Source organism: Oncorhynchus gorbuscha, linkage group LG06 (genome assembly GCF_021184085.1).
Source record: "Oncorhynchus gorbuscha isolate QuinsamMale2020 ecotype Even-year linkage group LG06, OgorEven_v1.0, whole genome shotgun sequence".
In the NCBI taxonomy this organism is placed as follows: domain Eukaryota; kingdom Metazoa; phylum Chordata; class Actinopteri; order Salmoniformes; family Salmonidae; genus Oncorhynchus; species Oncorhynchus gorbuscha.
In genome coordinates this window covers 16,330,246-16,358,176 of record NC_060178.1, presented here as the reverse complement: position 1 = coordinate 16,358,176, position 27,931 = coordinate 16,330,246, and the positions used below count along the sequence as shown (strand labels likewise).

At 41.5% G+C, this 27,931-nt stretch overlaps 1 protein-coding gene across 1 annotated transcript; it reads left to right on the top strand.

Moving 5' to 3' along the window:
- The first annotated feature begins 275 nt into the window (after positions 1-275).
- On the top strand, positions 276-27,931 carry drd4a (dopamine receptor D4a). Its single transcript, XM_046352472.1, has 4 exons — positions 276-1,165; positions 4,535-4,647; positions 5,297-5,976; positions 27,076-27,931. Exons 1-4 carry the CDS (start codon positions 707-709, stop codon positions 27,285-27,287), a joined length of 1,464 nt encoding a protein of 487 aa, XP_046208428.1. The 5' UTR covers positions 276-706; the 3' UTR covers positions 27,288-27,931.

Genomic DNA, 27,931 nt, shown 5'->3' with positions numbered 1-27,931 from the left:
GTGTCGAAAGCCCTCTGCTATAGGTTTCTTACCACGCAACTGCCATACATTGAGCTACCATACTGCAACTACCATACATTGAGCTAGTAATGGCTGGAATGGAGCGAATGGAATGGATTTGATACCATTCCATTTATTCTGCTCCAGCCATTACCAATTAAGGTACTACAACCCCATGTGGCCCAAACGTAGATGTTCAGATGAGCATGATGCCTCTGCAAAAAAACACTCACTGCGACTGACAAGTAGTCTAACAAATGCATGCACATAGCTCTTAAATTGTGTATTGGACTTGGGTTCAAGGACAGAGCATGAAAACAGCCAGAACAGGTATAAGCGGCTTTAAGCACCTGGATTTGGAATGACGGACTTGATAAGCCTCATCAGTTTAACTGAAAATAACTAGGCTGCGGAGAGACACAGCAGAATGCATAGCCTTTCGATGGTGCGGTGTCAAAGTGACTCGATTTTAAATCATACACAACGGGATTAAATCTACCGCTTCTGGGTGGACTAGCAGTTTGATTCATTTCGGTGATATCTACCTGTTATTATCAACTGGAACCCCGCATAAAGAGAGCGCACGAAAGCTTCTTGTTGGAAAGCATAGGCTAATGCCGCTCTGTGGTTCTGTCCAGCGCGCACAGGACTGAAAAGACAGACGCGCATTATTCAGGACATCAAGGCGTCTCAACAGTTTTCGGGAATGAAAACTTCAACATGGCAAAATAAACCCATCCTGCATACCTGTTTGAAACGATGCCTACATGAAAATCCCTTTCACGACTGCCGCTTTCGCTCGGACCGGCCGTCACAGAGCGGCTTCTTCTTCTTTTTCTATTGGAAGAGAGGGAGAGTATCCTTTTCCGTGCGAGAGCGGCTGTCCGCAGAAATGCCAGGCAACCTCACTGTCTCAAACAACACCGTGCTAGTTCTGGGTGCTGAGATTAACACCGCAAAAACCCGGGACACTGACTATAACTTCCCTGCTCTGATACTCGGAATATTGCTAATTGTGGTCATCATTTGTGGAAATTTGCTTGTATGCCTTAGCGTGTACAGGGAAAAAGCTTTGAAAACTACAACCAACTACTTCATAGTCAGTCTGGCTGTGGCTGATTTGATGTTGGCAGTTTTGGTTTTGCCACTATTTATATATGTGGAGGTGAGTAAAATTTATTTAACTATATTTGACTAACTTTATGATACCCTGATGATGATGATTATTATTAATAGTGATAGTATTAATCATTACAATAATTACACATGATAATATGATATAACAAAATAATCTAAATATGATATTCATACGGGTCAATTAATTATGCTTGGAAGCCATTTCAAATAAGAGCACATAATGTAACATTGTAATATTGTAATATGCCATTTGTCACTCCAAACCATAGACTATGACAGAACAGACCACATGTCTAATCAATAATATCAAATGTAATTTCGTATTGATATTATGCATAGTTAACAGTATGAAATATTTACACAATTGATTATTGTCTAACAACCTATTGTCTTGAGGGGAAAGGTTTATTACATGTGTTGTAGCTGATGCAAGGATGCACACTGCACAGAATAGATGACATACTGTATTAACACATTAACACAGTTAACTCATTAACACAATGGTTTGCAAAGACATGTGAACCTAGATTGCTGTTGTCCAACTTTCTCTATATGGTTTGTCGACTACATTAAGTATTTGAGCCAGCTAAATTATCATTACACAAAATGGCTTCGCCAGATCTATTCCTGCTGCATGGTTTTTAATACTGAATGTTCAACTTTACCAATAATGATAAAAGAATACTGTAACTACACTGAAAAAATATATAAACGCAACATGTAAAGTGTTGGTTCCATGTTTCATGAACTGAAATATGTGAAATATACCAGAAATGTTCCGAATGCACACACAGTTTATTTCTCTGAAATGTTGTCACGCATTTTTTTACATCACTGTTAGTGAGCATTTCTCTTTTGCCAAGATAATTCATCCAAATGACAGGTGTGGCATAGCAAGAAGCTGATTAAACAGCATGATCGTTACACAGGTGCACTTTGTGTTGGGGACAATAAAAGGCCACTAAAATGTGAAGTTTGGTCAAAACAACACAATGCCACAGATATCTCATGTTTTGAGTGTGCAACAGGAAATGTCCACCAGAGCTTTTGCCAGAGAATTGAATGATAATTTGTTTACCATAAGCTGCCTCTACTTCAACTGGCCTCACAACCGCAGACTACGTGGAACCACGCCAGCCCAGGACCTCCACATCTGGCTTCTTCACCTGCGGGATCGCCTGAGACCAGCCACCCGGAGAGCTGCTGAAAAAGTGGGCTTGCACAACCAAAACATTTTTGGACAAACTGTCAGAAACCATCTCAGGGAAGCTCATCTGTGTGCTCGTTGTCCTCACCAGGGTCATGACCTGACTGCAGTTCGGCATCGTTACCAACTTCAGTGGGCAAATGCTCACCTTCGATGGCCACTGGCACGCTGGAGAAGTGTGCTCTTCACAGATGAATCCCTGTTTCAACTGTACCGGGCAGATGGCAAACAGCATAACGTATATGGCTTTGTGTGGGCGAGCAGTTTACTGATGTCAACATCGTAAACAGTGTGCCCCATGTTGGTGGTAGGGTCTACGGACAACGAACACACTTGCATTTTATCAATGGCAATTTGAATGCACAGAGATACCGTGACGAGGTCCTGAGGCCCATTGTCTTGCCATTCATCCGCGACCATCATCTCTAGTTTCAGCGTGATAATGCACAGCCCCATGTCGCAAGGATCTGTACACAATTCCTGGCATGCATACTCACCAGACATGTCACCTATTGAGCATTTTTGGGATACTCTGAATCAACGTGCACGACAGCGTGTACCAGTTCTCGCCAATATCCTGCAACTTCGCACAGCCATTGAAGAGTAGTGGCACAACATTCCACAGGCCACAATTAACAGCCTGATCAACTCTATGCGAAGGAGATGTGTCGTGCTGCATGAGGCAAATGGTGGTCACACCAGATAGTGACTGGTTTTTCCGATCCATGCCCCTACTTAAAAATATATATATCTGTGACCAACCGATGCACATCTGTATTCCCAGTCATGTGAAATCAATAGATTAGGGCCTAATGAATTTATTTCAATTGACTGATTTCCTTATATGAACTGCAACTGTTACGTCTATATTTTTGTTCGGTGTAAATATTTCAGAAATAATCAGATAACACTGACATCCACTGTCTCTAAAAAAAATCATGCACTGTATGAGGATTGGAATCTAACTTCAACCATGTAGATATAGCTACGCTAGCTAGGCATAAACTCTATTTGACCCCTCGGGCAGATGCTTGGGTTGCCTCGCCACTAATAGTACCAGAACCCCCTGAAACGAGTCACTGCACAGATGCATCCCCATTCCTTTTGCCACAGCACATGCCTCACCCGCAGCATTACACACACATTTTCCCAGCGGTAGTCATCACTGGGCCGGGAAACTGAAGCTGACTAGCACCTCCCCTATGCCCCTCTCCTCCTCCCCTAAGCCAGACAGCCACTAGTAGCCCAGAGACCCAGCAGAGGAACAATGGTTTGTCACTGACAGAACATTCCATTCCCAGGGCCACTGTCCCAAGCGCCACACTGGACACCGTTATGGCGCCTTCAGAGGGGACAAGACAGCTTGAAATAGCATCCGACTGGCCAGTCCGATGAAATTATTTAGTGGCCCATCTCCCTCCCGTCCTTGGGGTGATCGCTGATCTGACATGACTCAGTGGAAGTGGTGGAATCCAGCCAAGTTGGAACAGTGATTAGGCTACTTCAAGGCTGAGGAGAAGGAAGGAATTAGGAAAGTGTTTAGCCTATAGTGTTGAAACCGAGGTTCATGTATCACATCAAATGGTAGACTGGCAGTGAACACATGCCGCCAACCTGGCAGCCTTATATGGGTCATTTTGATCAGACAGAGAGAAGACATTAAGAAAAAGCCAATTAAAAGGTTTGTCCATTTATTCCTCAGGTGATAAAAGGCCATTAAAATCCTTTCAATTTTGATGAGAACAAAACGTGCCATAACCTGGCACTGCGCACCAAACCTGCATTTCCCAATCAGCCAGAGGGGCCGGGCTGGAGAGTGGTGTGTTTTACTCTGCTCAGCTGTATGACAGAGCTGCAGCAATGCTAATGAGGAAATTAAGATGTCTCACACAGCCAATCTGGTGGGTGCAGAACACTAGCCTGGCGGAATACCTTGTGGAAGTGATTAGAGGCCAGGGAGGGGCAAGGAGTTGTCAGAAGACCATGGCTCTCTAAATTAATTTAATTATCAGCTTTATTGAAGGAGACGGTACAAGGTGCCTCCCCTCTGACCTTCTTCAATGCGTTTTGAGAAGGAGGCAAGGACAGAGGATGTGGGGAATCGGGGAAAGATGGAGAATGGAGAAAGAGACTGATGTCTTTGATGCTGCTCTCTGACCATGTGGGTTTTGTTGCTCTGATCTGTTTCAGTTCCAGGATGGTCTATGGTCACTGAACATGCACATCTGCGATAGCCTGATGACCATGGACGTGATGTTGTGTACAGCCTCCATATTCAACCTCTGTGCCATCAGCATCGACAGGTGATCAGCCTTTAACTCTCTGTTAACATTCTGTCCGATTTCTCAGGTGGTGGTCGAAGCTCTGAGGTCAAGTATCACTTTATGACAGAAACAGCATTGCATTACAAGCATGAGTCAATTCATCTTATTAGGAAAAATGACCATGCATCCAGCAATGACCTGTCATCTCTTGTCCCCCTTCTCCCTAAAAGCACTCACTCTTAACAGAAAGCACAAATTAGGCAGACAGAAAAAAAAGGGAAAAAAACAGAAACCTCAGGATAAAATATGTATCCATGTTGATCAACTGCCAGAATTGGCATGGAATCATTAGCTAGTTGACCTGATATGATTATCCTTATCTTTGCTCACTGTTGCAAAGTCTCTCACTGAAATGAAGATGTATAGGGCCTGTTCAAGTATTTGTTGCCTCCATGTTGCCTATAGCCAAGAAAACATTTTTAGCTTTCCAACAAATGGAAATCTGAAATAAATGAGAATCCAACACGTACACCAACATACATTTCCTGCATTTCTGTCAAATGTGATGTACTAGAATGACAGATCTAAGTAAATCATTAATTTACTTCATTCGTAAATATTTCTCTTCTACACAGAGTTTAGATACAACTCCTCTCAATCTCTTCTCTGGTTGATGTGATTCATTCAGGTTCATCGCTGTCTCCATCCCACTTAACTACAACCGTAAGCACGTGGACCAGAGACAGATCTTCCTGCTCTCCGCCACGTGGATCCTGGCCTTGGCGGTGGCCTCGCCCGTCATGTTCGGCATCCAAAACGTCCCCCAGCGGGACCCAACAGAGTGTAAGCTAGAAGATGACAACTACGTGGTGTATTCCTCTGTCTGCTCCTTCTTCATCCCTTGCCCCATCATGCTCCTCCTCTACTGCGGGATGTTCCGGGGCTTGAGGAGGTGGGAGGAGGCGCGCAAGGCCAAGCTGAGGAGCAGCATCCAGGCCTGTAGGAAGTTCCAGGAGGCCGCTGCCTCCTTGCCCCCACTGGCCTCCCTGCCTCCTCCGCCCCCTGTTATCAAGCGGGATGAGCTGACAGACATGAAGCGGGAACTAAAGGATATTAACCTGGAGGAGCTGGACCCTTACCCCCTAGAGTCTCCAGACGGCCCCTATAACAACTCTTCACCAGACACTCCAGACTTTCCCTATAACTCCTCCACCACTCCAGAATACAAGGACGGCCCTGTGCCCACTGTGGTGGCCTACTGTAACATTAAGCATAACCTCCACCCCACACCCGACTCTCACAAGAAGAAGAGGGCCAAGATTAATTGCCGAGAGAGGAAGGCCATGAAAGTGCTTCCTGTCGTTGTGGGTGAGTGGAATTCTTTTTGTTCTCTTATCTGTTTGGTTGCACTTTGCGGAGCCTCTATTGTGGTAACAGTATTGGCCAGGGCACTGATGCAACTGTTCGTGTAACTGTGCAACTGTTGCAGTGTCAATGCTACAGAAAGAAGGTGCCTGTCTTTGTTAAAAAGCCAGCACTCACAGAAAACACTCCCTCGACCCAAACCCAAGTTCAGAGTCAGGCAGTTCTCTTGAATTTCCATTAACGCTGCGTATTAAAAAAGCTAAATAGACATTTCTGATTTAAATGCAAAATGTAGGGTTCTATTCTAATAAACCTAATGCAATGTAAAATCTTGGCACTGACCGTAGCGTTATAGGTTCGGGCGTGTGTCAGAAATATTTTAGCTATTTTCACAACTGTAATTATTGTCGCAGTAGCTAGTGGTGGTGTGAAAGGGCTGGGTTTTGATGAATAAACAAGTGGATGTGTCATGACTTGGCCCCTCACTGGCCAATCAGAACGTACTCCATGGCTAGATGTGGTTGCTTCAAGTTGTGTATTTGAGGTCTTTTATGAATTGCATTGTCATCAACTCCATTTTGAATGTTAGTCCGTTATAGCCCAATTCGTTAAATACCCTGTCCCATATTTGCTAAATATGTTGAATATGTTTTCAGTCCACATTGTTCAAATTGCATTGCTTCAATATGGAACTAAATTGTTAAACATTGGCTATAGCAGTCTAGGCATGAAAATGCCAAACATAGTCAAAAAGGAAGATTCAACTCACTAGGCTATTGATAAGGCCTTCAGAAACCAGTGTATAATTATAATCAAATTCTACTAAAAACGAAAAAACTACTTGTTTTAAATAGTCTATGTCTAAATACAGTTCCAGGCACAATAATTGCTCACCATGGGTGTATAATACAGACAAGGCAATTTAAGACTATGGAGAGTTTTCCACACATATACTGTACACATTTTTCATAGGAGCTGGATAAAGATCCAATATAAAGAGAAAAGGAGAATTTCCACTCACCATTATACTCACAAATATAATGTTTTATAAACATCATGGTACCATCTTACAAATCAAATATGCACTTCTCCAGAAATAGCGGACGGAATTCCATTGCATTTGAGAAAAGTATGTTCTCACCATAAACCCATAGCCGGGGAATCTTTCTACATAATCATTTTGGCTGTTAATCAACTTAAATGAAAAACAAATCACTGTTTTACGGGATTCACCGGAGCAAAAGGCACATCTCTCCTTCCATGAGCACTGTGCATCATGGATGGATAGGCTGTGCTTCCACTCTCAAAATCCATGCCATCATCAACTGCGTTGCTCAAATGCAGGTAAAGCCTGACAATATTCCAGAAATGCATGGCTATGACATCTAGTCTACAGGGTAGACAAAGTGGTTCCAAATTCGGCTTATTAAATTACTCTTTATGTAGTGATCAATGGAGATATTTTTAGGGCCACCAAGCCAAAACATTGGCAGTTATATAATTATAAACTGGGTGGTTCGAGATGCAGAGTGCCTGGACACAGTTTTGAGGTGCAATTGGCAAGCTGACTGCAGGAATGTCCACCAGAGCTGTTGGCAGAGAATTGAATGTTCATTTCTCTACCATAAGCCGCCTCCAACGTTGTTTCAGAGAATTTGGTAGTACGTCCAACCGGCCTTACAACCACGTGTTACCACGCCAGCCCAGGACCTCCACATCCGGGTTCTTCACCTGCGAGATCGTCTGAGACCAGCCAGCCGGACAGCTGATGAAACTTAGGAAGATTTCTGTCTGTAATAAAGCCCTTTTGTGAGGAAAACTCATTCTGATTGGCTGGGCTTGGACCCCCAGTGGGTGCACCCATGGCTGCACTCCTTCCCAGTCATGGGAAATCCATAGATTAGGGCTTCATTTATTTATTTCAATTGACTTGATTTTCTTATATGAACTGTAACTCAGTTAAAAGCGTTGAAATTGTTGCATGTTGCGTTTACATTTTTGCTCAGTATAGTTAAATCAGCCATGACACAGGGAATGGAAGCTTGTTGTGTGCAACAGGGAGGGCCAATTGAATGCAAGTTTCACAAAAATGGTTTACTGTTAAAACATTTGTAGCGTGTCTATCTATGGGTAACAGGGTTGACATGTTATGCTCCACCCACTCAGTTTTTCACCACAAAACACAAGAAAATGCCCAAAAAGAGTAGAACCAGCTTACCAGCTTTTACATTATGATTTGACTATTATATGTCCAATGTTTCTTTTGAAAGAAAAGAGTCTATTACCCCGAATATCACACATGGACAACTTCTATGGCCAGATATGGACTATATCCTGAGATATGAGACATCTATTTTTCTCTCTTCATGTTGACAAATACTGACTGTACACATCGCATATCTGTGTTTTCTCAGCACATTCAAGATATTAAGCTATATTGTTTCCAGATATGCTCCTCTTGGCTGAGGTCCATATCCTGATCTTGATATGCTTTTTTGATATGCTGAAAATAAAGACGGTTTGATGCATTTCTGAATTTTGGATTTCCTCTGGATATTGAGTCATTAGATATCCTGAGATAGAAAATAAAATGTCAATATAGTCCTGATGACAAATACTGACAGTAGGCCTACATAGTGTATGTTCTCAGCACATACGGTACAAGCCACATGCTCTTGACTGAGGTCCATATCAGGATCTTGATATGCTAAATAAGGACAATTTTGGATGCTTATTTGAGTTGAGGACATGCTCAATAATTTGACAAATATTAAATCCATATCATTCTTTCAGACACTATACTTTTTCTATTCCCTCTAGATAAAGGCACAAGCAAACCGCAAGCTAAAGCACTGTAACTGGTAACCTAGCAACAAGAATCATGTATTTTCTGCTGTGCAGTTCCAAGTATCATTTTTTTTATTTGGGCGGCACAAATGAGTGTGTCAATGGTGTGTGGTCGAACTGAAAACTGGAGAAACAAAGAAATTTGAAGTTGTTCAGAAAATACCTCCAAGAAGTTAACGCTAAAGTGAGTATCTAATTTCAGATGTTTTATTTATCTTAGCAACTGTAGTTCTGTCCTTGAGCTGTTCTTGTCTATTAATGTTCTGTATTATGTCATGTTTCATATTTTGTGTGGACCCCAGAAAGAGTAGTTGCTGCTTTTGCAACAGCTAATTAGGATCCTAATAAAATACCTTGAGGCTAGATGTGGGGGTACAAGCTACCTGGTAGACTAGTTAGCTAACAAATAACGAAAACCTTTTCACCCCCTATCAAGACTCAAGGTGATAGCTAATGTTTTAAAACATTTAGGCATATTTTGCATTACAGATTAATATAAGATAGCTAGCTAGCTTGTTCCAGTTAGTTTTGTCATCATGAATGAAGGAGGTAGAGTACCTACCTTGTGGTATGGTTTTGTGAAAAAAAATGTTTTTTGCAATATTGACTCAATTTTGATTCATGATTTATGCATTTACAGTTTGGAGTGGATCATAGACCAGCACTACCACCATGTTGGGTCTGGACTGCAAGGGACTGCCACTGATGACCCAATTTGCACCCATCACATCCATCGTCCATAAGAAACAGGGCAAGCAGGAGTGTTGAGGGTGTGCAACTTTTATTTTCTATTAAATCAAATAAATGTTTAGCAAAGATTGGCTTACGTTTGCATTTTCACAGAAAACCTGTTGTGATTGCTGTTGTGATTGGAGCTCTATATTTGCTATGCTGCATAAAAATAAAAATAAAGAAATAGCAGAGATATTCTTTGGAAATAGCCATTTAAATATGATAATGTTTCCTTTCCGTGCCTTGTATAGCTTACTACTGAATATGGTGCAAGTGTATGCTCAGATATGTCACCTTCAAGTGAAGAAGCATGATGATTTTCAGTGCCTGAACAGGTCAAATAATTTGGCCACTTGACCTTTCATGAGTCGGATTTAGCCCATTTTCGATCAGTCATAAGAGGATGAATATTACATATCATGTAACGATATCTACTGAAATTGTTTTTTCTTTTTTAAATACGGATACATTAATTATCAGGTAATGACAACGGATATGATATATATTTTTTAATATGTGGATTCATTCATGCCTAACTATAAAGGCTTAGATGCAGTGCATTCGATACAGTGCATTCGGAAACTATTCAGACTCCTTGACTTTTTCCACATTGTTACGTTACAGCCTTATTATATTGTGTTTTTCCTCATCAATCTAAAAACATTACCCCATTATAACAAAGCAAAAACTGTTTTTATTTTATTTTTCCCAAATGTATAAAAAAAAACTGAAATATCACATTTACATAAGTATTCAGACCCTTTACTCAGTACTTAGTTGATGCAACTTTGTCAGCAATTACAGCCTCGAGTCTTCTTGGGTATGATGCTACAAGCTTGGCACACCTGTATTTGGGGAGTTTCTCCCATTCTTCTCTGTCAGGTTTTCAGGTCTCTCCAGTGATGTTCGATCGGGTTCAAGTCCGGCCTCTGGCTGGGTCACTCAAGGACATTCAGAGACTTGTCTCGAAGCCACTCCTGCATTGTCTTGGCTGTGTGCTTAGTGTTGTTGTCGTGTCTGGAGCAGGTTTTTGTCAAGGATCTCACTGTACTTTGCTCCGTTCATCATTCCCTCGATCCTGACCAGTTTCCCAGACCCTGCCGCTGAAAGACCTCCCCACAGCATGATGCTGCCACCACCATGCTTCACCGCATGGATGGCCTCAGGTTTCTTCCAGACGTGACACTTGGCATTCAGGCCAAATAGTTCAATCTTGTTTTCAACAGACTAGAGAATCTTGTTTCTAATGGTCTGAAAGTCCTTTAGGTGCCTTTTGGCAAACTCCAAGTGGGCTGTCTTGAGCCTTTTACTGACGAGTGGCTTCCATCTGGCAACTTTACTATAAAATCCTGATTGGTGGAGTGCTGCAGAGATGGTCGTTCAGGAAGGTTCTCCCATCTCCACAGAGGAACTCTGGAGCTCTGTCAGAGTAACCATCGGGTTCCTGGTCACCTCCTACCCCAATTGCTCAGTTTGGCCGGGCAGCCAGCTCTGGGAAGAGAGTTGGGAGTTCCAAACTTCTTCCATTTAAGAATGGAGACCACTGTTTTCTTGGGGACCTTCAATGTTGCAAAATTTCTTTGGTACCCTTCCCCAGATCTGTGCCTCGACACAATCCCATCTCAGAGCTCTAAAGACAATTACTTCGACCTCATGCTTTGGTTTTTGCTGTGACATGCATTGTTAACGGTGGGACCTTATATAGACAGGTGTGTGCCTTTCCAAATCATGTCCAATCAATTGAATTTACCACAGGTGGAGTCGAAATCAAGTTGTAGAAACATCTCAAGGAAGATCAATGGATACAAGATGCACCTGAGCTCTGTTTTGAGTCTCATAGCAAAGGGTCTGAATAGTTATGTAAATAAGGTATGTCTAATTTAAAAATGTTATACATTTCCAAAAATGTCGAAATCACTATTTTCGAATTGTCATTATGTGAAAAATGTATGAGGAATCATTTTTATTTCATCCATTTTAGAATAAGGCTGTAACATAACAAAGAGGAGTTAGAATATTCTACAACAGTGGTTACCAACCAGTTGATCCTGATCGACTGGCCGATCTTCAAGGCATTCCTAGTCAATCACCAAACATAGAACTCCGCCTACTCGGCAGGCCCAAAGTGCAAATCAAGTGCACCTATAGGCCTACCGCTGGCCAATCAGATAGCTCAGATCACTGTGTCTGCACAGTTTCCTTGAGCCATTGACTCTAAAAAGATACCCTTGAATACACAGTAAAGTTGATACTGTGAGATTGAAAAACATTTAAAACCATGACTAGAGAGACTCAACAAATATAGCAAAGAGCTGCTGTTTTTATGAGTAAGTTCATGTTTAAGTTAAGTTATTCAGCACTGTCAACACTTTGTTCAACACTCACACTACAACCAGCACTAAAGCTGTAATGAATGAGTATAGCAAAGTTGTCCGACAAGCTTGCGTTATTGAATATTTCACTTTCTTTGGTCATAGGAGTAACAACATGAATTGGTGCTTGAGGCATACATAATGCAGTGCGTCTGGAGTTTCTGGCCCCTTTTCTCAGTGGAGGTAGAGAGGAGGGATGGTGAGTCAGGTGAGGCAGCTGCTTTTGAAAGCAAAAGTCAAATTGAAAACATTATTGGCATGGTTGAATTGGATATTCATAATAGCAAGCTAGGTTTGGTTTGCTAAACTAGCAAATCAGTTTGTATGGTTACCAAGGCAACTTCTGTCGCGATCTAGTAAACTTCCTAGCAGCTTCAGTGGATGTTGAACACATTTCTAGCGGCAAATGTGTTAAATTATAGCCATGGTATAAAAGAGATAATCAACTTGTGGCTCTATGCCTTCTCTGGAAAATAATACTCCGTGGAAGGTTAGTTCACTATACATCACGTGTCAAGGCATATTAACTAATTATAGAGCAAACGGAATTATCACAACCCATAGGTTGTAATATGGCTTTTTGTTTCCTGTATTGGCTTCCCCGGTGATTTTACCCACGCACCGCTACTGATCTTGACTCAGAAAAGGTGTTCTACAAATATGTAAACGGGGGCACGCTCACACCCCAGATATCTCACTGGACTCATACGACAGCAGGGAGAGTTCTGAGGTCCGGATTGGATGCATGTAGAAACTGTCCATTTATGGAGAATATCCTAGTTCCGTATATGAAATTCATGACATGCGTTTCTGGAACATGTCTACTACTTATATCTAATCAAATGTTAGATATCCGGAAATATATACAGTAGATAAAGATAGATATCCCTTGATATGGACCCTTTTCGCCTAGTATTCACCATATTAAAACGAGAGTTCAGTTCACGTAACAGTTGACTTTAATAACTAGGGCTTTACAATGAGTATGGTTCTGCACAGTCAGATTGGATAGTTTGATTACTATAATAATTTTATTAAAACGTTTACATGCTTTGCAATAAGAACGAATCCCATAATAATCCTGTTTACATGGACACATCTGAAATCAGGCTGCCTGATGGCACTCTGATACATGCAGAGAATCGTCAATGAAAATAAACGTTCTACCACAGTGAACATGTTATTTTTGGGAAGCATATTTGATTCTGAGTTTGGACATATAAAGTTTTATGTGAAAACTACTTTTACGATGCAGACATTGTTGTTCCGAACTCACTTTACTCGCGCTAAAGCAGGAGGCTCGCTCGGCTGATGCTCGCACATGCAGATCAAATACACCGCTGGAACGCCGATTAAGGTGTTTACATATCGTAATAACTTGAAAGATTGCTCAGAAAAATCAAGTGTTTTAATCGGTGTATGTTTACTTCGATTTTGACCAGAGTAAGGTGTTAACATGACTTTTGCATAATCTGCCCACTGCCATAATCCGTTTAATATCGAATTATTTGTGTGCATGTAAATGTACTGAATGACTGATTATTTTGGGGGGTTAGTGGGTTAAAACCTTCCAAGAAGTCACAGACTGCACGGAGGGACATGTCAAAATGCAGAATTTAGGCACTTTAGCAAGTCTTTATTCATATAGAAAATTCATATTTATTGAATTCTCAATGTGGTCACTACAATTGTTTTAGTAATTTAGATGCATTTAAATTCATGTTAGTGTTTTTGGTATCCTCTGGTATGTGTCAAGTACAATAAAAATGCATCTTGACAAAATATATTGTAGCGCTGGCAGCCTTTTAAGAAGACTTGGAGGCGTTGTTTGTTAGGGTTTGTGGCTTTCTTGTAGAGCTTTTTGGCCTCCCATGACCCGGATTGTCATGCCAGTTAATGTGTTATGTTGTGCTCTGTGCTTTAAGGTTAAGCTTCTACATGTAAAAATCTATTTTAAAATACATTCCCAATGCATTCAACATACATTGAGTCTACAACACATTAAGATTATATGCCCTTTCTTTTCTGATCCATTATTCATTTCACGTGTAAAGAGACATGGACTGTGTGTATGTGTGCCAATCAGAGGGTGAATAGGCAAGAACAAGTATTTTACGTGCCATTGAACAGGGTATGGTAGTACGTGCCAGGTTTGTTTCAAGAACTGTAGCACTGCTGGGGTTTTCATGCTCAACAGTGTATCAACAATGGTCCACCACCAAAAGGTCATCCAGCCAACTTGAAAAACTATTGGAAGCATTGGAGTCAACATGGGCCAGCATCTCTGGGGAATGCTTCTGACACCGTGTAGAATCCATGCCCTGATGAATTGAGGCTCAATATTAGGAAGGTGTTCCTAATGTTTGGTAAACTCAATGCATATACATTTAAAGTACATTCCGTAATATGTTTGAATGTATGTAAAAAATTGTTTTAAAAAAATACATTATTTTGCCAATTTTAAATATTTCACATTCATCCTAAAATATGTATCAAAATATATATTTTAAATGTAATTATTTTCGTATAGGAAACGATGTGTCATACAAAGAATACAAGCACAAGTTGAACGCTGGCTTCAAGCATGAAATAGCAAAAAAACAGGTTTCATCAACAACATAGTGACAGATCTTACAGCATTGAACTGGAGTTCCACATGGTATTTCTCTCAACAACCCAGCCACACAACAACCGCAAGAAATTCGTCGTAAATATTTTTGAGGGTCCATCTTCTGTGCACTGAGTGGTCTGAGTCATCAACACGAGAACTAACATACCACTCTAGCTATACAAAGCTTTCTAAAACCTCACCTCTGGCCTAAAGTCTTGTGTGGTCCTTTCAATGTTTTTACTCTCTAAACAGTTGTCTTTCTTACGTGTAAAGACCTTGTTAAGGAAAAAGGATAAACAGGGTCATTATTGGGCCTAATGAGTCATTATGATACCCTAGCCAACATTGGCGAATTACCTTAACTCTCAATCCAATCATTATGTAAGGTTTGCCTGAGGTCTTAAGACCTAGAGAGGGAGTTATCCCTACAGCCTCAGCATATTGTTGTGTAGAGGGCTCAGCCTTCTGACTGGCTGCATGGACCTGGAAACACAGCTGAGTAAACACAGATGAATGATCATCGACAGTGATCATGGAGTATGGAGTCTTGGAAGATTTGCCCCATTGTGGACTACTGTGGACAACTCTGATTTTTATTTTGTCCCAATCACCTCAGATCTTTTCACATCAGATCTTTTTTAGAGCTGATCTAATTGGTCAAAATACCAATTAGTGGTGAAAAAATATCAGAATTGTGCTTCCTGTGTAAAAACTGTCAACGAGAATCCAAGCTGACTGTAGGCCATGTTGGAATGTTCATGTATTCTACAACTATCAGTGGATGCTGCGGAGGGGAGGATGGCTCATAATAATGCCTGAAACAGAGCGAATGGATTTCTTTTAAACCTTTATTTAACTAGGCAAGTGAGTTATTTTACCAAAAGGCAAAAGGCCTCCTGCGGGGACAGGGATGGGGATTAAAAATAAAAAATGTATTCAATGAAAATATAGGACAACACACACAAGATGACAAGAGAGAAAACACTACATAAGAGACCTAAGACAACAACATTGCATGGCAGTAACACATGACAACACAGCATGGTAGCAACAACATGACAACAACGTGGTAGCAGCACAAAACAGGGTACAAACATTATTAGACACAGACAACAGCAGAAAGGGCAATACAAAACATCACGCAAAGCAGCCACAACTGTCAGTAAGTGTCCATGATTGAGGCTTTGAAGAGATTGAGATAAAACTGTCCAGTTTAAGTGTTTGTTGCAGCTTGTTCCAGTCGTTAGCTGCAGTGAACTGAAAAGACGAGCGACCAAGGGATGTGTGTGCCTTTGGGACCTTTAACAGAATGTGACTGGCAGAACAGGTGTTGTATGTGGAGGATGAGGGCTGCAGTATATACAGTGGGGCAAAAAAGTATTTAGTCAGCCACCAATTGTGCAAGTTCTCCCACTTAAAAAAGATGAGAGAGGCCTGTAATTGTCATCATAGGTACACTTTAACTATGACAGACAAAATGAGAAAAAAAATCCAGAAACACACATTGTAGATTTTTTAATGAATTTATTTGCAAATTATGGTGGAAAACAAGTATTTGGTCATCTACAAACAAGCAAGATTTCTGGCACTCACAGACCTGTAACTTCTTCTTTAAGAGGCTCCTCAGTCCTCCACTCATTACCTGTATTAATGGCACCTGTTTGAACTTGTTATCTGTATAAAAGACACCTGTCCACAACCTCAAACAGTCACACTCCAAACTCCACTATGGCCAAAACCAAAGAGCTGTCAAAGGACACCAGAAACAAAATTGTAGACCTGCACCAGGCTGGGAAGACTGAATCTGCAATAGGTAAGCAGCTTGGTTTGAAGAAATCAACTGTGGGAGCAATTATTAGGAAATGGAAGTCATACAAGATCACTAATAATCTCCCTCGATCTGGGGCTCCACTCAAGATCTCACCCCGTGGGGTCAAAATTATCACAATAACGTTGAGCAAAAATCCCAGAACCACACGGGGGGACCTAGTGAATGACCTGTAGAGAGCTGGGACCAAAGTAACAAAGCCTACCATCAGTAACACACTACGCCGCCAGGAACTCAAATCCTGCAGTGCCAGATGTGTCCCCCTGCTTAAGCCAGTACATGTCCAGGCCCGTCTGAAGTTTGCGAGAGAGCATTTGGATGATCCAGAAGAAGATTGGGAGAATGTCATATGGTCAGATGAAACCAAAATATAACTTTTCGGTAAAAACTTAGCTCGTCGTGTATGGAGGGCAAAGAATGCTGAGTTGCATCCAAAGAACACCATACCTACTGTGAAGCATGGGGGTGGAAACATCATGCTTTGGGGCTGTTTTTCTGCAAAGGGACCAGGACGACTGATCCGTGTAAAGGAAAGAATGAATGGGTCAATGTATCATGAGATTTTGAGTGAAAACCTCCTTCCATTAGCAAGGGCATTGAAGATGAAACGTGGCTGGGTCTTTCAGCATGACAATGATCCCAAACACACCGCCCGGGAAACGAAGGAGTGGCTTCGTAAGAAGCATTTCAAGGTCCTGGAGTGGCCTAGCCAGTCTCCAGATCTCATCTCCATAGAAAATCTTTGGAGGGAGTTGAAAGTCTGTGTTGCCCAGCAACAGCCCCAAAACATCACTGCTCTAGAGAAGATCTGCATGGAGGAATGGGCCAAAATACCAGCAACAGTGTGTGAAAACCTTGTGAAGACTTAAAGAAAACGTTTGACCTCTGTCATTGCCAACAGAGGGTATATAACAAAGTATTGAGATAAACTTTTGTTATTGACCAAATATTTATTTTCCACTATAATTTGCAAATAAATTCATTAAAAATCCTACAATGTGATTTTCTGGATTTTTTGCCCTCATGTCTGTCATAGTTGAAGTGTACCTATGATGAAAATTACAGGCCTCTCATCTTTTTAAGTGGGAGAACTTGCACAATTGGTGGCTGACTAAATACTTTTTTGCCCCACTGTATCTCAGATAGGGGGAGTGAGGCATAAGAGCGTTTTTATAAATAAGCATCAACCAGTGGGTCTTGCGACAGGTATACAGAGTTTACCCGTTTACAGAAGAGTATAGAGTGCCGTAATGTGTCCTATAAGGAGCATTGGTGGCAAATCTGATGGCTGAATGGTAAAGAACATCTAGCCGCTCGAGAACCCATACCTGCCGATCTATAAATTACGTCTCCTTAATCTAGCATGGGTAGGATGGTCATCTGGATCAGGGTTAGTTTGGCAGCTGGGGTGAAAGAGGAGCGATTACGATAGAGGACACAAAGTCTAGATTTAACTTTAGCCTGCAGTTTTGATATCTTCTGAGAGAAGGACAGTGTACCGTCTACCCATACTCCCAAGTACTTGTATGAGGTGACTACCTCAAGCTCTAAACCCTCAGCGGTAGTACTTAGGGATGCACAATCTATCGGTGAAGATAACGCCGATGTGCAAAGCTGAAACTTCACTGCTTGACATGTATGATGAAATCCTGGTTGAGAAGGAAACTACTGAACAAATGAACAACAAAACAGCACAGCAAGTAAGTGAAAGAAATAGGTTTTGATTATGTTTTACTGATAATGGGGGATAATGGGGACATACGTAAATGGCAACAAAATGACTTTTTGGTCAGTGTGGTGTGTGTATATGTGTGTAACCTTTACTTAACTAGGCAAGTCAGTAAAGGGCAGAGAAAGCTTGTTGGACACTAAGAACGCTTTGTAGTAGAGCGTTTAACACAAAATCCGGGGAGGGGCCTACAAGAATGAAATGGTCTACCGTATCAAAACTTTAAAATAGCAGTGCAAGATTGCTTAGAATCAAGGGCAATGGTGACATTTCCCTTGAGAGGAACCCAGATTACTTACCAAAGAATACTATAGACATCAATAATGTTTTTCCAACACTTTTGATAAATAGGGCAAAATAGAATTAGGCCTATTAGCATTTAGGATCAGATTGATCTCCCCGTTTAAATAAAGGATTAACCGTGGCTGCCTTCAAAGCAATGGGAACCTCCCCAGAGAGGAGAGACAGGTCGAAAAGGTCACAGATAGGCTTGCCGATTATAGGGGCCGCAACCTTAAAGACGAAAGGATCTAAACCATCTGTTTAAGGTGCTACTTTTGCACCTCGGACTCAGTGACCGCCAGCAGGGTAAAACTCAGTGACCGCCAGCCAACTTTGTAGCAGGGCAGGGTAAAAAGAGGGAGTTTAATGCTTAAAACCAGCAAATCAAATTGTTTGGGGACAGACTTGGTGGAGACAACCGCGCTCTGAAGGTGATCCTTGGTAAAGATTGTCACTCCCCCACCTTTAGAAGATCTGTCTTGCCAAAAAAGGTTATAACCAGAAAGGTTAACAGCAGTGTTCAAAACACTCTTCCGTAAGCACGTCTCAGTAATGACCAAAACATCTGGATTGGAGCTGTGAACCCACACTTTCAATTGATCCATTTTAGGTAATAAGTTTCTAGTGTTAACGTGGAGACAACTCAGGCTTTTACGAGAGCAGAAATCAGTGAAACAGATATCAGAGCCGTCAGAATTGGGGATAGCAACAGTAGATGGGCCAGAGTGTACATGCACATTTCTAGATATCATCAACAGTAATACAATCAAGACACGGCAGAGGACAGGGAGCTCTGCAGTGTTGATTCATGACATTTGAATGTGCATTAAATGGCAACAAGATCATATTATACAGCAATTTCATCAGTTAACATGAATACAAAGCCGGCAAGAGGTGGTTAGAAAAGTCTGTGTAACCAATAGAGTCAGAGTCCCGAGTGTGGGAACAAACATAGTCTGTCCCACGGTTGGATAAACAAGAAGGTTCATAGTCAACAAAGCATGCAGGAGTCATGAGGCACATAGCAAAATGCACAAGAAAAAATATATAACTAGTCATTTGTAAGTTCAGAGTCACTCGCCCCAACAGTGTCTGTGTGCTGAAGGAGAGCGAAAGCTCGGGAGAGAGGGAGGAGTGTGGTGGGGGTACCTATACCAGACAGGGGGAGACAGGCCACAGCAGACGGTGAACAGATCGCCAGGTGGAATCCAAGCAGCAGTGCAGCAGACAACGGGAGTAGGTGACACACCCACTTGGGAGAAGCTTTTATTTCTGGAGGCAGATTTCTTGTAGAAAATGTCAGTGGATGGTCTGTGAACAGCGGGAGGGGGCTTCAAGGCCTCTGGATTTGGGGGTGTAGCCTACCAAGGCTTTGACACCTCTCACTTCACACCTCAGTACTAATTGAAGTTGTATCTGGTCTGTCTCAGTTCCAGGAGTTTTGATCTGGAGTGAAGGTTATGGTGAGGAATTGCATCAAACATATAGAAACCATGTCTTTGATACTTATCCACTTATTCCTCTCTAGCTATTACCACGAGCCAGTCCCCCCCAATTAAGATGCCACCAACCTCCTGTGAGACCTAGAACAATCATTCACGCTGTAGGGGTTAAAACTGCTAAATATGCTCACTAAAATACACAGTGCCTTCAGAAAGTATTCACACCCATAGTGGTAGCTGCATCATGTTATAGGTATGCTTGTAATCGTTAAGGACTGGGGAGTTTTTCAGGATAAAAAATAAACAGAATGGAGTTAAGCACAGGCAAAATCCTATAGGAAAACCTGGTTCAATATGTTTTCCACCAGACGGAGATTAATTCACCTTTCAGCAGGACAATAACCTAAAACACAAGGCCAAATCTACACTGGAGTTGCTGACCAAGAAGACAGTGAATGTTCCTGAGTGGCCGAGTTACCGTTTTGACTTAAATATACTTGAAAATCTATGGCACGACCTGAAAATGGTTGTCTAGCAATGAACAACAACCAATTTCACAGTTCTTGAAGAATTTAGAAAACAATAAATGGGTAAATGTTGCACCATCCAGATGAGGAAAGTTCTTAGAGACGGACTCAGAAAGAGTTAGATGTAATCGCTGCCGTAGGTGCATCTACAAAGTATTTACTCAGGGGTGTGAATATTTATGATATTTCTGTATTTCCTTTTCAATAAATTTCAGTTAATGGATGTGTCAACATTTAATGCTAAAGCTGAGAAAACAAACAAGATTCTACGCTACAAAAAGACAAGGTGTTACCAAATGTATTACCAAATGTAAAGGACAATTATCCGGAGCAAGGGCCCTTCTAGCATTGCACACATTCTTTAATGCAGTTTTCCCCCTTGAGAAGTTTTGTGCCTGCTTTAAGCCAGAGAGACAATCCTGTAGTCTTTCGCAGTAGATGCACACACACATATTCTGGTTGTCTGCCTATTGGAGGGTACGGGCAGAGGGCATGGCAGGAAATTGTTCTGGATGATCCTTTCAATACCCAGGCCACAATCATCCACACTGGAAAGTCACACACTAAAGGAGCACACACACACACACACACACACACACACACACACACACACACACACACACACACACACACACACACACACACACACACACACACACACACACACACACACACACACACACACACACACACACACACAGCTAAATGAGTCTACTAGGACAGAGAGAAAAGGGGGAGAAAGATAAGGGGAGAGGGGAAGGAGCGGGGAGAAAGAGAGAAACTCCGTCACCGTCAATTAGTCTTGTGTCCTTGTGCTATCTGTGAGTCTATCTATCCAGGGATGATGTAGATTAACCTGTTAAGCTTACCCCCTACTTTTTCGAACATTCTGTTAAAAATCTCGCAACATTTCAGCGCCCTGCTACTCATGCCAGGAATATAGTATATGCATATGATTAGTATGTCTGGATAGAAAACACTCAGACGTTTATAAAACTGGTTAAATCACGGCTGTGGCTTTAACATAACGTGCGTTTCATTGAAAAGTGCAGGAAAATCTGATCACTGAAGGTGGAAAAATATATCCATCCGCCGCTTCAACCCATTGTTATGGGCGAAAGACATTAAATATGGCTGAGGTTGCAGTACCTACAGCTTCCACACGATGTCAACAGTCTTGTCATTTGCCTAGGATTTGTTTCTTGGTCAAACGAACAAGAGACAGCCCATTTCTTCCGGTCTCCGACCGGATATTTTGGTTGAGAAATAGATGGACAGTATTTCAAGATGGATCCCTATAGAAAACACTTCGTCTCGTGATTAATTTGATCGCTTATTAACGTTTACTAATACCTAAAGTTGCATTACAAAAGTATTTCAAAAATACAAAAGTCTTTTTTTTTCATGTATCACACAGTCTACATAGAACGATATCTAGGCTATATATGGACCGATTTAATCGAAAAAAAGACCCAATAGTGATTATGGGACATCTAGGAGTGCCAACAAAGAAGATGGTCAAAGGTAATGAATGTTTTATATTTTATTGTGCGGTTTGTGTAGCGCCGAATATGCTAATTATTTTGTTTACGTCCCCTGCGGGTCTTTTGTGGTGTTACATGCTATCAGATAATAGCTTCTCATGCTTTCGCCGAAAAGCATTTTAAAAATCTGACTTGTTGCCTGGATTCACAACGAGTGTAGCTTTAATTTAATACCCTGCATGTGTATTTTAATGAACGTCTGAGTTTTAACTAATACTATTAGCATTTAGCGTAGCGCATTTGCATTTCCAGAGCTCTAGATGGGACGCCTGCGTGCCAGGTAGAAGCAAGAGGTTTTAATGGAGTTGGTGAATTCATTGAAAAGGCATGTCAGAACTGAAGCGTGGCCTATAGTATGGAATTTGAGGGAGCATTCAGGGAGTATTTCAAACCCTGTGTTCAAGAGTCAATGTGAAGAGGGAACAAGAAAATATATTCCCCCTCAGGAGACTGAAAAGATTTGGCATGGGTCCTCAGATCCTCAAAAGGTTCTACAGCTGCACCATAGAGAGCATCATGACTGGTCGCATCACTGCCTGGTATGGCAACTGCTCGGTCTCCGACCGCAAGGCACTATAGATGGTAATGGGAACGGCCCAGTAGATCACTGGGGTCAAGATTCCTGCCATCCAGGACCTCTATACCTGGCGGTGTCAGAGTAAGGCCTTAAAAATTGTCAAAGACTCCAGCCACCCTAGTCATAGACTGTTCTCTCTGCTACCACACGGCAAGCCGTACCGGAGCACCAAGTCTAGGTCCAAGAGGCTTCTAAACAGCTTCTACCCCCAAGACATAAGACTCCTGAACATCTAGTCAAATGGCTACCCAGACTATTTGCAGTGCCCCCCCCCAACCCCCTCTTTTATACCGCTGCTATTCTCTGTTGTTATCTATGCATAGTCACTTTAATAACTCTACCTACATGTACATACTACCTCGACTAACCGGTGCCCCCACAAGTCAATGAAATAGATTTGAAATAACGGTTGATCTTATCTGAATCAGGATACTAACAGAAATAGTAACTTACACTGCAGTAGTAGCCTACATTGTAAATAAATAGTTAGTTAATAATAGTTATGTGGGGAAAAGACTAATAGATGCCTCAAAGTCAGGTGGTGTCTGAAAATAGGGGACTCTTGGAGAGAAGACACCATTCCAACCAGCCTCACTCAAGCCTTCCATCCTTTTCTTTATTTAATAGTAGGAGGTGAGAATGGATCTGCAACAACTCCAAATAGCAGGAGTGTTGGAGCGGTCTGGTCAGAACTGACTCAGAAACCCAGAAACACATTATTCCATTAGATAACGCTTTCCTAATCCTGGCCCTGGGGGTTTATAATAAGACGCCCTATGACAGGTTTCCCAACTGGTAGCCTACGGGACGGATTTCACAAGTGGTTTTATTTGGTCCCCCAAGTTATCTGAGCAAAAAAAAAAAAAAAAAGAATTACAACACACACACACACACACACACACACACACACACACACACACACACACACACACACACACACACACACACACACACACACACACACACACACACACACACACACACACACACACACACACAAAAGTTTGGATACACCTACTCATTCAAAAGGTTACTCTTGATTTGTACTATTTTCTACATTGTAGAATAGTAGTGAAGACATCAACATAACACATATGGAACCAGGTAGTAACCCAAAAAGTGTTAAACAAATAAACAAATATTTGATAATTGAGATTCTTCAAAGTAGCCACTCTTTGCAGAGATGACAGCTTTGCACATTCTTGGCATTCTCTCAAACAGCTTTACTTAGTAAAAATAAAGTAAAATCCTTGAATGAGTAGGTGTGTCCAAACTTTTAACTGGTACTGTATATACAGTTGAAGTCGGAAGTATACATACACCTTAGCCAAATACATTTAAATTGAGTTTTTCCACAATTCCTGACATTTAATCTTCGTAAAAATTCCCTGTCCAAAGTCAGTTAGGATCACCACTTTATTTTAAGAATGTGAAATGTCAGAATAATAGGAGAGATAATTATTTATTTAGCTTTCATTTCTTTCATTGCGTTCCAAGTGGGTCAGAAGTTTACATACAATCAATGAGTATTTAGTAGCATTGCCTTTAGAATGTTTAACTTGTGTCAAAAGTTTTGGGTAGCCTTCCACAAGCTTCCCACAATAAGTTGGATCAATTTTGACCCATTCTCCCTGACAGAGCTGGTGTAACTGAGTCAGGTTTGTAGGCCTCCTTGCTCGCACATGCTTTTTCAGTTCTGCCCACACATTTTCTATAGGATTGAGGTCAGGGCTTTGTTATGGCCACTCCAATACCTTGACTTTGTTGTCCTTAAGCCATTTTGCCACAACTTTGGAAGTATGCTTGGGATTATTGTCCATTTGGAAGACACATTTGCGACCAAGCTTTAACTTCCTGACTGATGTCTTGAGATGTTGCTTCAATATATCCTCATAATTTTCCTACCTCATGATGCCATCTGTTTTGTGAAGCACACTGGTCCCTCCTGCAGCAAAGCACCCCCACAACATGATGATGCCACCCCCGTGCTTCACAGTTGGGATGGTGTTCTTCGGCTTGTAAGCCTCCCCATTTTTCCTTCAAACATAATAACGATGGTCATTATGGCCAAACAGTTCTGTTTTTGTTTCATCAGGCCAGAGGACATTTCTCCAAAAAGTACAATCTTTGTTCCCATGTGCAGTTGCAAACTGTAGCTTTTTTATGGCAGTTTTGGAGCAGTGGCTTCTTCCTTGCTGAGCAGCCTTTCATTGGAGCAGGGGCTTCTTCCTTGCTGAGCAGCCTTTCAGGTTATGTCGATATAGGACTTGTTTTACTGTTGATATAGATACTTTTCTACCCGTTTCCTCCAGCATCTTCACACGGTCCTTTGCTGTTGTTCTGGGATTGATTTTCACTTTTCGCAACAAAGTACGTTAATCTCTAGGAGACAGAACGCGTCTCCCTCCTGAGCGGTATGATGGCTGCGTGGTCCCATGGTGTTTATACTTCTGTACTATTGTTTGTACAGATGAACATGGTACATTCAGGCGTTTTTTTTCTCTGAGGTCTTGATTTCTTTAGATTTCCCATGATGTCAAGCAAAGAGGCGCTGAGTTAGGCCTTGAAATACATCCACAGTTACGCCTCCAATTGACACAAATTATGTAAATTAGCCTATCAGAAGCTTCTAAAGCCATGACATCATTTTCTGGGATTTTCCAAGCTGTTTAAAGTCACAGTCAACTTACTGTATGTCAACTTCTGACCCACTGGAATTGTGATACAGTGAAATAATCTGTCTCTAAACAATTGTTGGAAAAATTACTTGTGTCGTGCACAAAGTAGATGTCCTAACCAATTTGCCAAAACAATATTTTGTTAACAAGAAATTTGTGGAGTAGTTGAAAAATGAGTTGTAATGACTCCAACCTAAGTGTATGTAAACTTTTGCATGTTCATTACATTTGCAAAAATGTCTAAAAACATGTTTTCACTTTGTCATTATGGGGTATTGTGTGTGGAAAAAAACAAGGGTCTCTCCTTGGCCCAGCCAGAGGGGAATGGTAGGAGTGATGGATATCTCTAATATAATTCAATGGTTCAAACACAAACCAAGGTAGATTTCTGGTGGGAAGGAACTCTACATTACATTGGATAAGACTCTTATTCATGCTCCTGAGGGACCTACATTAGATGACTAGGAGACTTTATTCACAGTTCAGAGCTTCTCTGAGGAATGCTGAACCGATGGAAAAAAATCAAATGCTATTTCTGCCTCACATTCAGTTGTTCAACCAAAGCCCTCCCTCCACAGTAAGTGAATGAGTCGGAGAAAGGAAAGCCCAGCTTCCAGAGAGAGTTGGTGCTCAGAGCAGGGATATATCCCAAATGACACCCTATTCCCTATAAAGTGCACTACATTTAAACAGGGCCCATATGGCTATGATCAGTAGTGCACTATATAGGGAATAGGGTGCCATTTGGGATGGAACCCAGACCTCCCCATGCAGGATGGAACAGTTTGTTTCTGATCCATCACTCATCCTAACCCCCATTCTAGATTATTAATAGAAATCTCATCAGCATTTCTGAATTATTCAGCCGAGCGGGGGCTAGGCAGGGAAGCTGGCTGACTGGTATAGTTCGAACGGTGGTGGAGGAGCATTTGTAGCAGTTTATCTTATATATACCCTACACCTGTATACACCCTTCTCATTTTTCTGCAGGCATACTTCTTTACGTACAAACATCATTTGATCTGGCAAGGTTCTGCTTATATCTGAAGTATTCACCCAATATACTTTGCTCCTGTATGAGCAATTGGTTTATGTATGGGCCAGTGTTTGATTGAAAATGTAATTTTCCTACTTACAATCCAGATCAGTTCCGTTTTATTACCATAGTCGCGTCGCGCTGATAGGAAATTACACTTTAACATTTTTTTTTTGCACTTTAAAAAAATTTACATCTATATTACACCATGGGGATATGATCACACTTCATGATGTATATGTAATTGAGCTCTCAGTGATGTGTAGAATCTATTCAGCAGTGCCTCTTCAGGCTACTTCAATCTGAAATACATTCATCTGGATGGGGCTTTAAGAGGGGGGCGGCTTACAGTAGTTCTGGGCTCAGTCTTTGATTTTGATTGTGTTTGACTTGATCATTATTGCTAGCTATATCTTTTCCAATTGGCCGCTCATTCATGTCCTCAAAGTAAGACTCATCATATATTGAGCAATTCCAGTTTTATTAAATGTGGGATGCGTTCCAAATGGCACCCTGTTCCCTATAAAGTGCACTACTTTAGACCAAAGCTCTTTGGGCCCTGATCAAAAAGTAGAGCACTTTAAAAGGGGAAAGGGTGCCATTGGGAACACAAGCGTAGCAATACAGTTTCAAGCCTATGTTAGCCTGACATACAATCCTTTCATAAATGAGAGAAGTCTTAGAGGTGTAATTTTACTGCGATCCCTGTGGTTTAGGAAATCTAAACCTCCCTCTTTGTGTGTGTGTCTGTGCCCATTCGTGCCGTTCTGCCTGTGCGTGCCTGTGCGTACCTGTGTGCATGTTTTCCTATGCTTGTTCCCATGTACCTTCCTGCGTTTGTGCGCTTGTGTATGTGCCTGACTACCTCTGTGTATGTGTGTGTCTATTCCATCCCAGGTGTCTTCCTGTTCTGCTGGACCCCGTTCTTTGTGGTCCACACCATGCGGGCCCTGTGTGCCACCTGCTTCATCCCCCCCGCCCTGATGAGTATTGTCACCTGGCTAGGCTACGTCAACAGCGCCGTCAACCCCATCATCTACACGGTCTTCAACACAGAGTTCAGGAACTACTTCAAGAAATTCATCCACAGCTGCTGTACATACCGGTAGACAAGACGGCACAGCTAGCCTGGTTCCAGATCTGTTTGTGCCGTCTCGCAAACTCTTATGGTCAACTCCTATGGCAATGTGAGTTGGCAACACAGCACAAACATATCTGGGGCCAGGGTAAGCCACCACCGCCAATAAATGGACAAGAAAGCACAAACGATACCATTGTATAGATGTGACAATATCAAATCTGAGCTTTGTTGTACAGTATATCTTGCCATTACATATTTTTCTCCCAATTGGGATTTTATTTTTGTACATAATGTTGTTTTCTGTTGATTTAAGCTTGTGATTTATCTTACTGTGACAGAAATGTTTGTTTGTCAGCTGGCCATATGCCGTTTCAATGTTTATTGTGGAAATCTTTGTGATGAGGAATAGCATTGAATCCCTTCAACTAAAAAAGATATTCAGAAATAGAAGCCATTTCTGAGGTTATTAGAGGTAACTGAATGTGTACAAAATGAATCTTTAAGATTAAATGTTTTTTCACTTAAAATGAGGACTTCTGTCTTCTGAACATTGAGGACCAGGGTTAAAAACATACTCCACGCCACCACTGCGTCACACCTACCTCTCATCAAAAGAATATATATAATTCTCCACACAACCACGACAATACTGCAAATCCTGAGATGACTCCC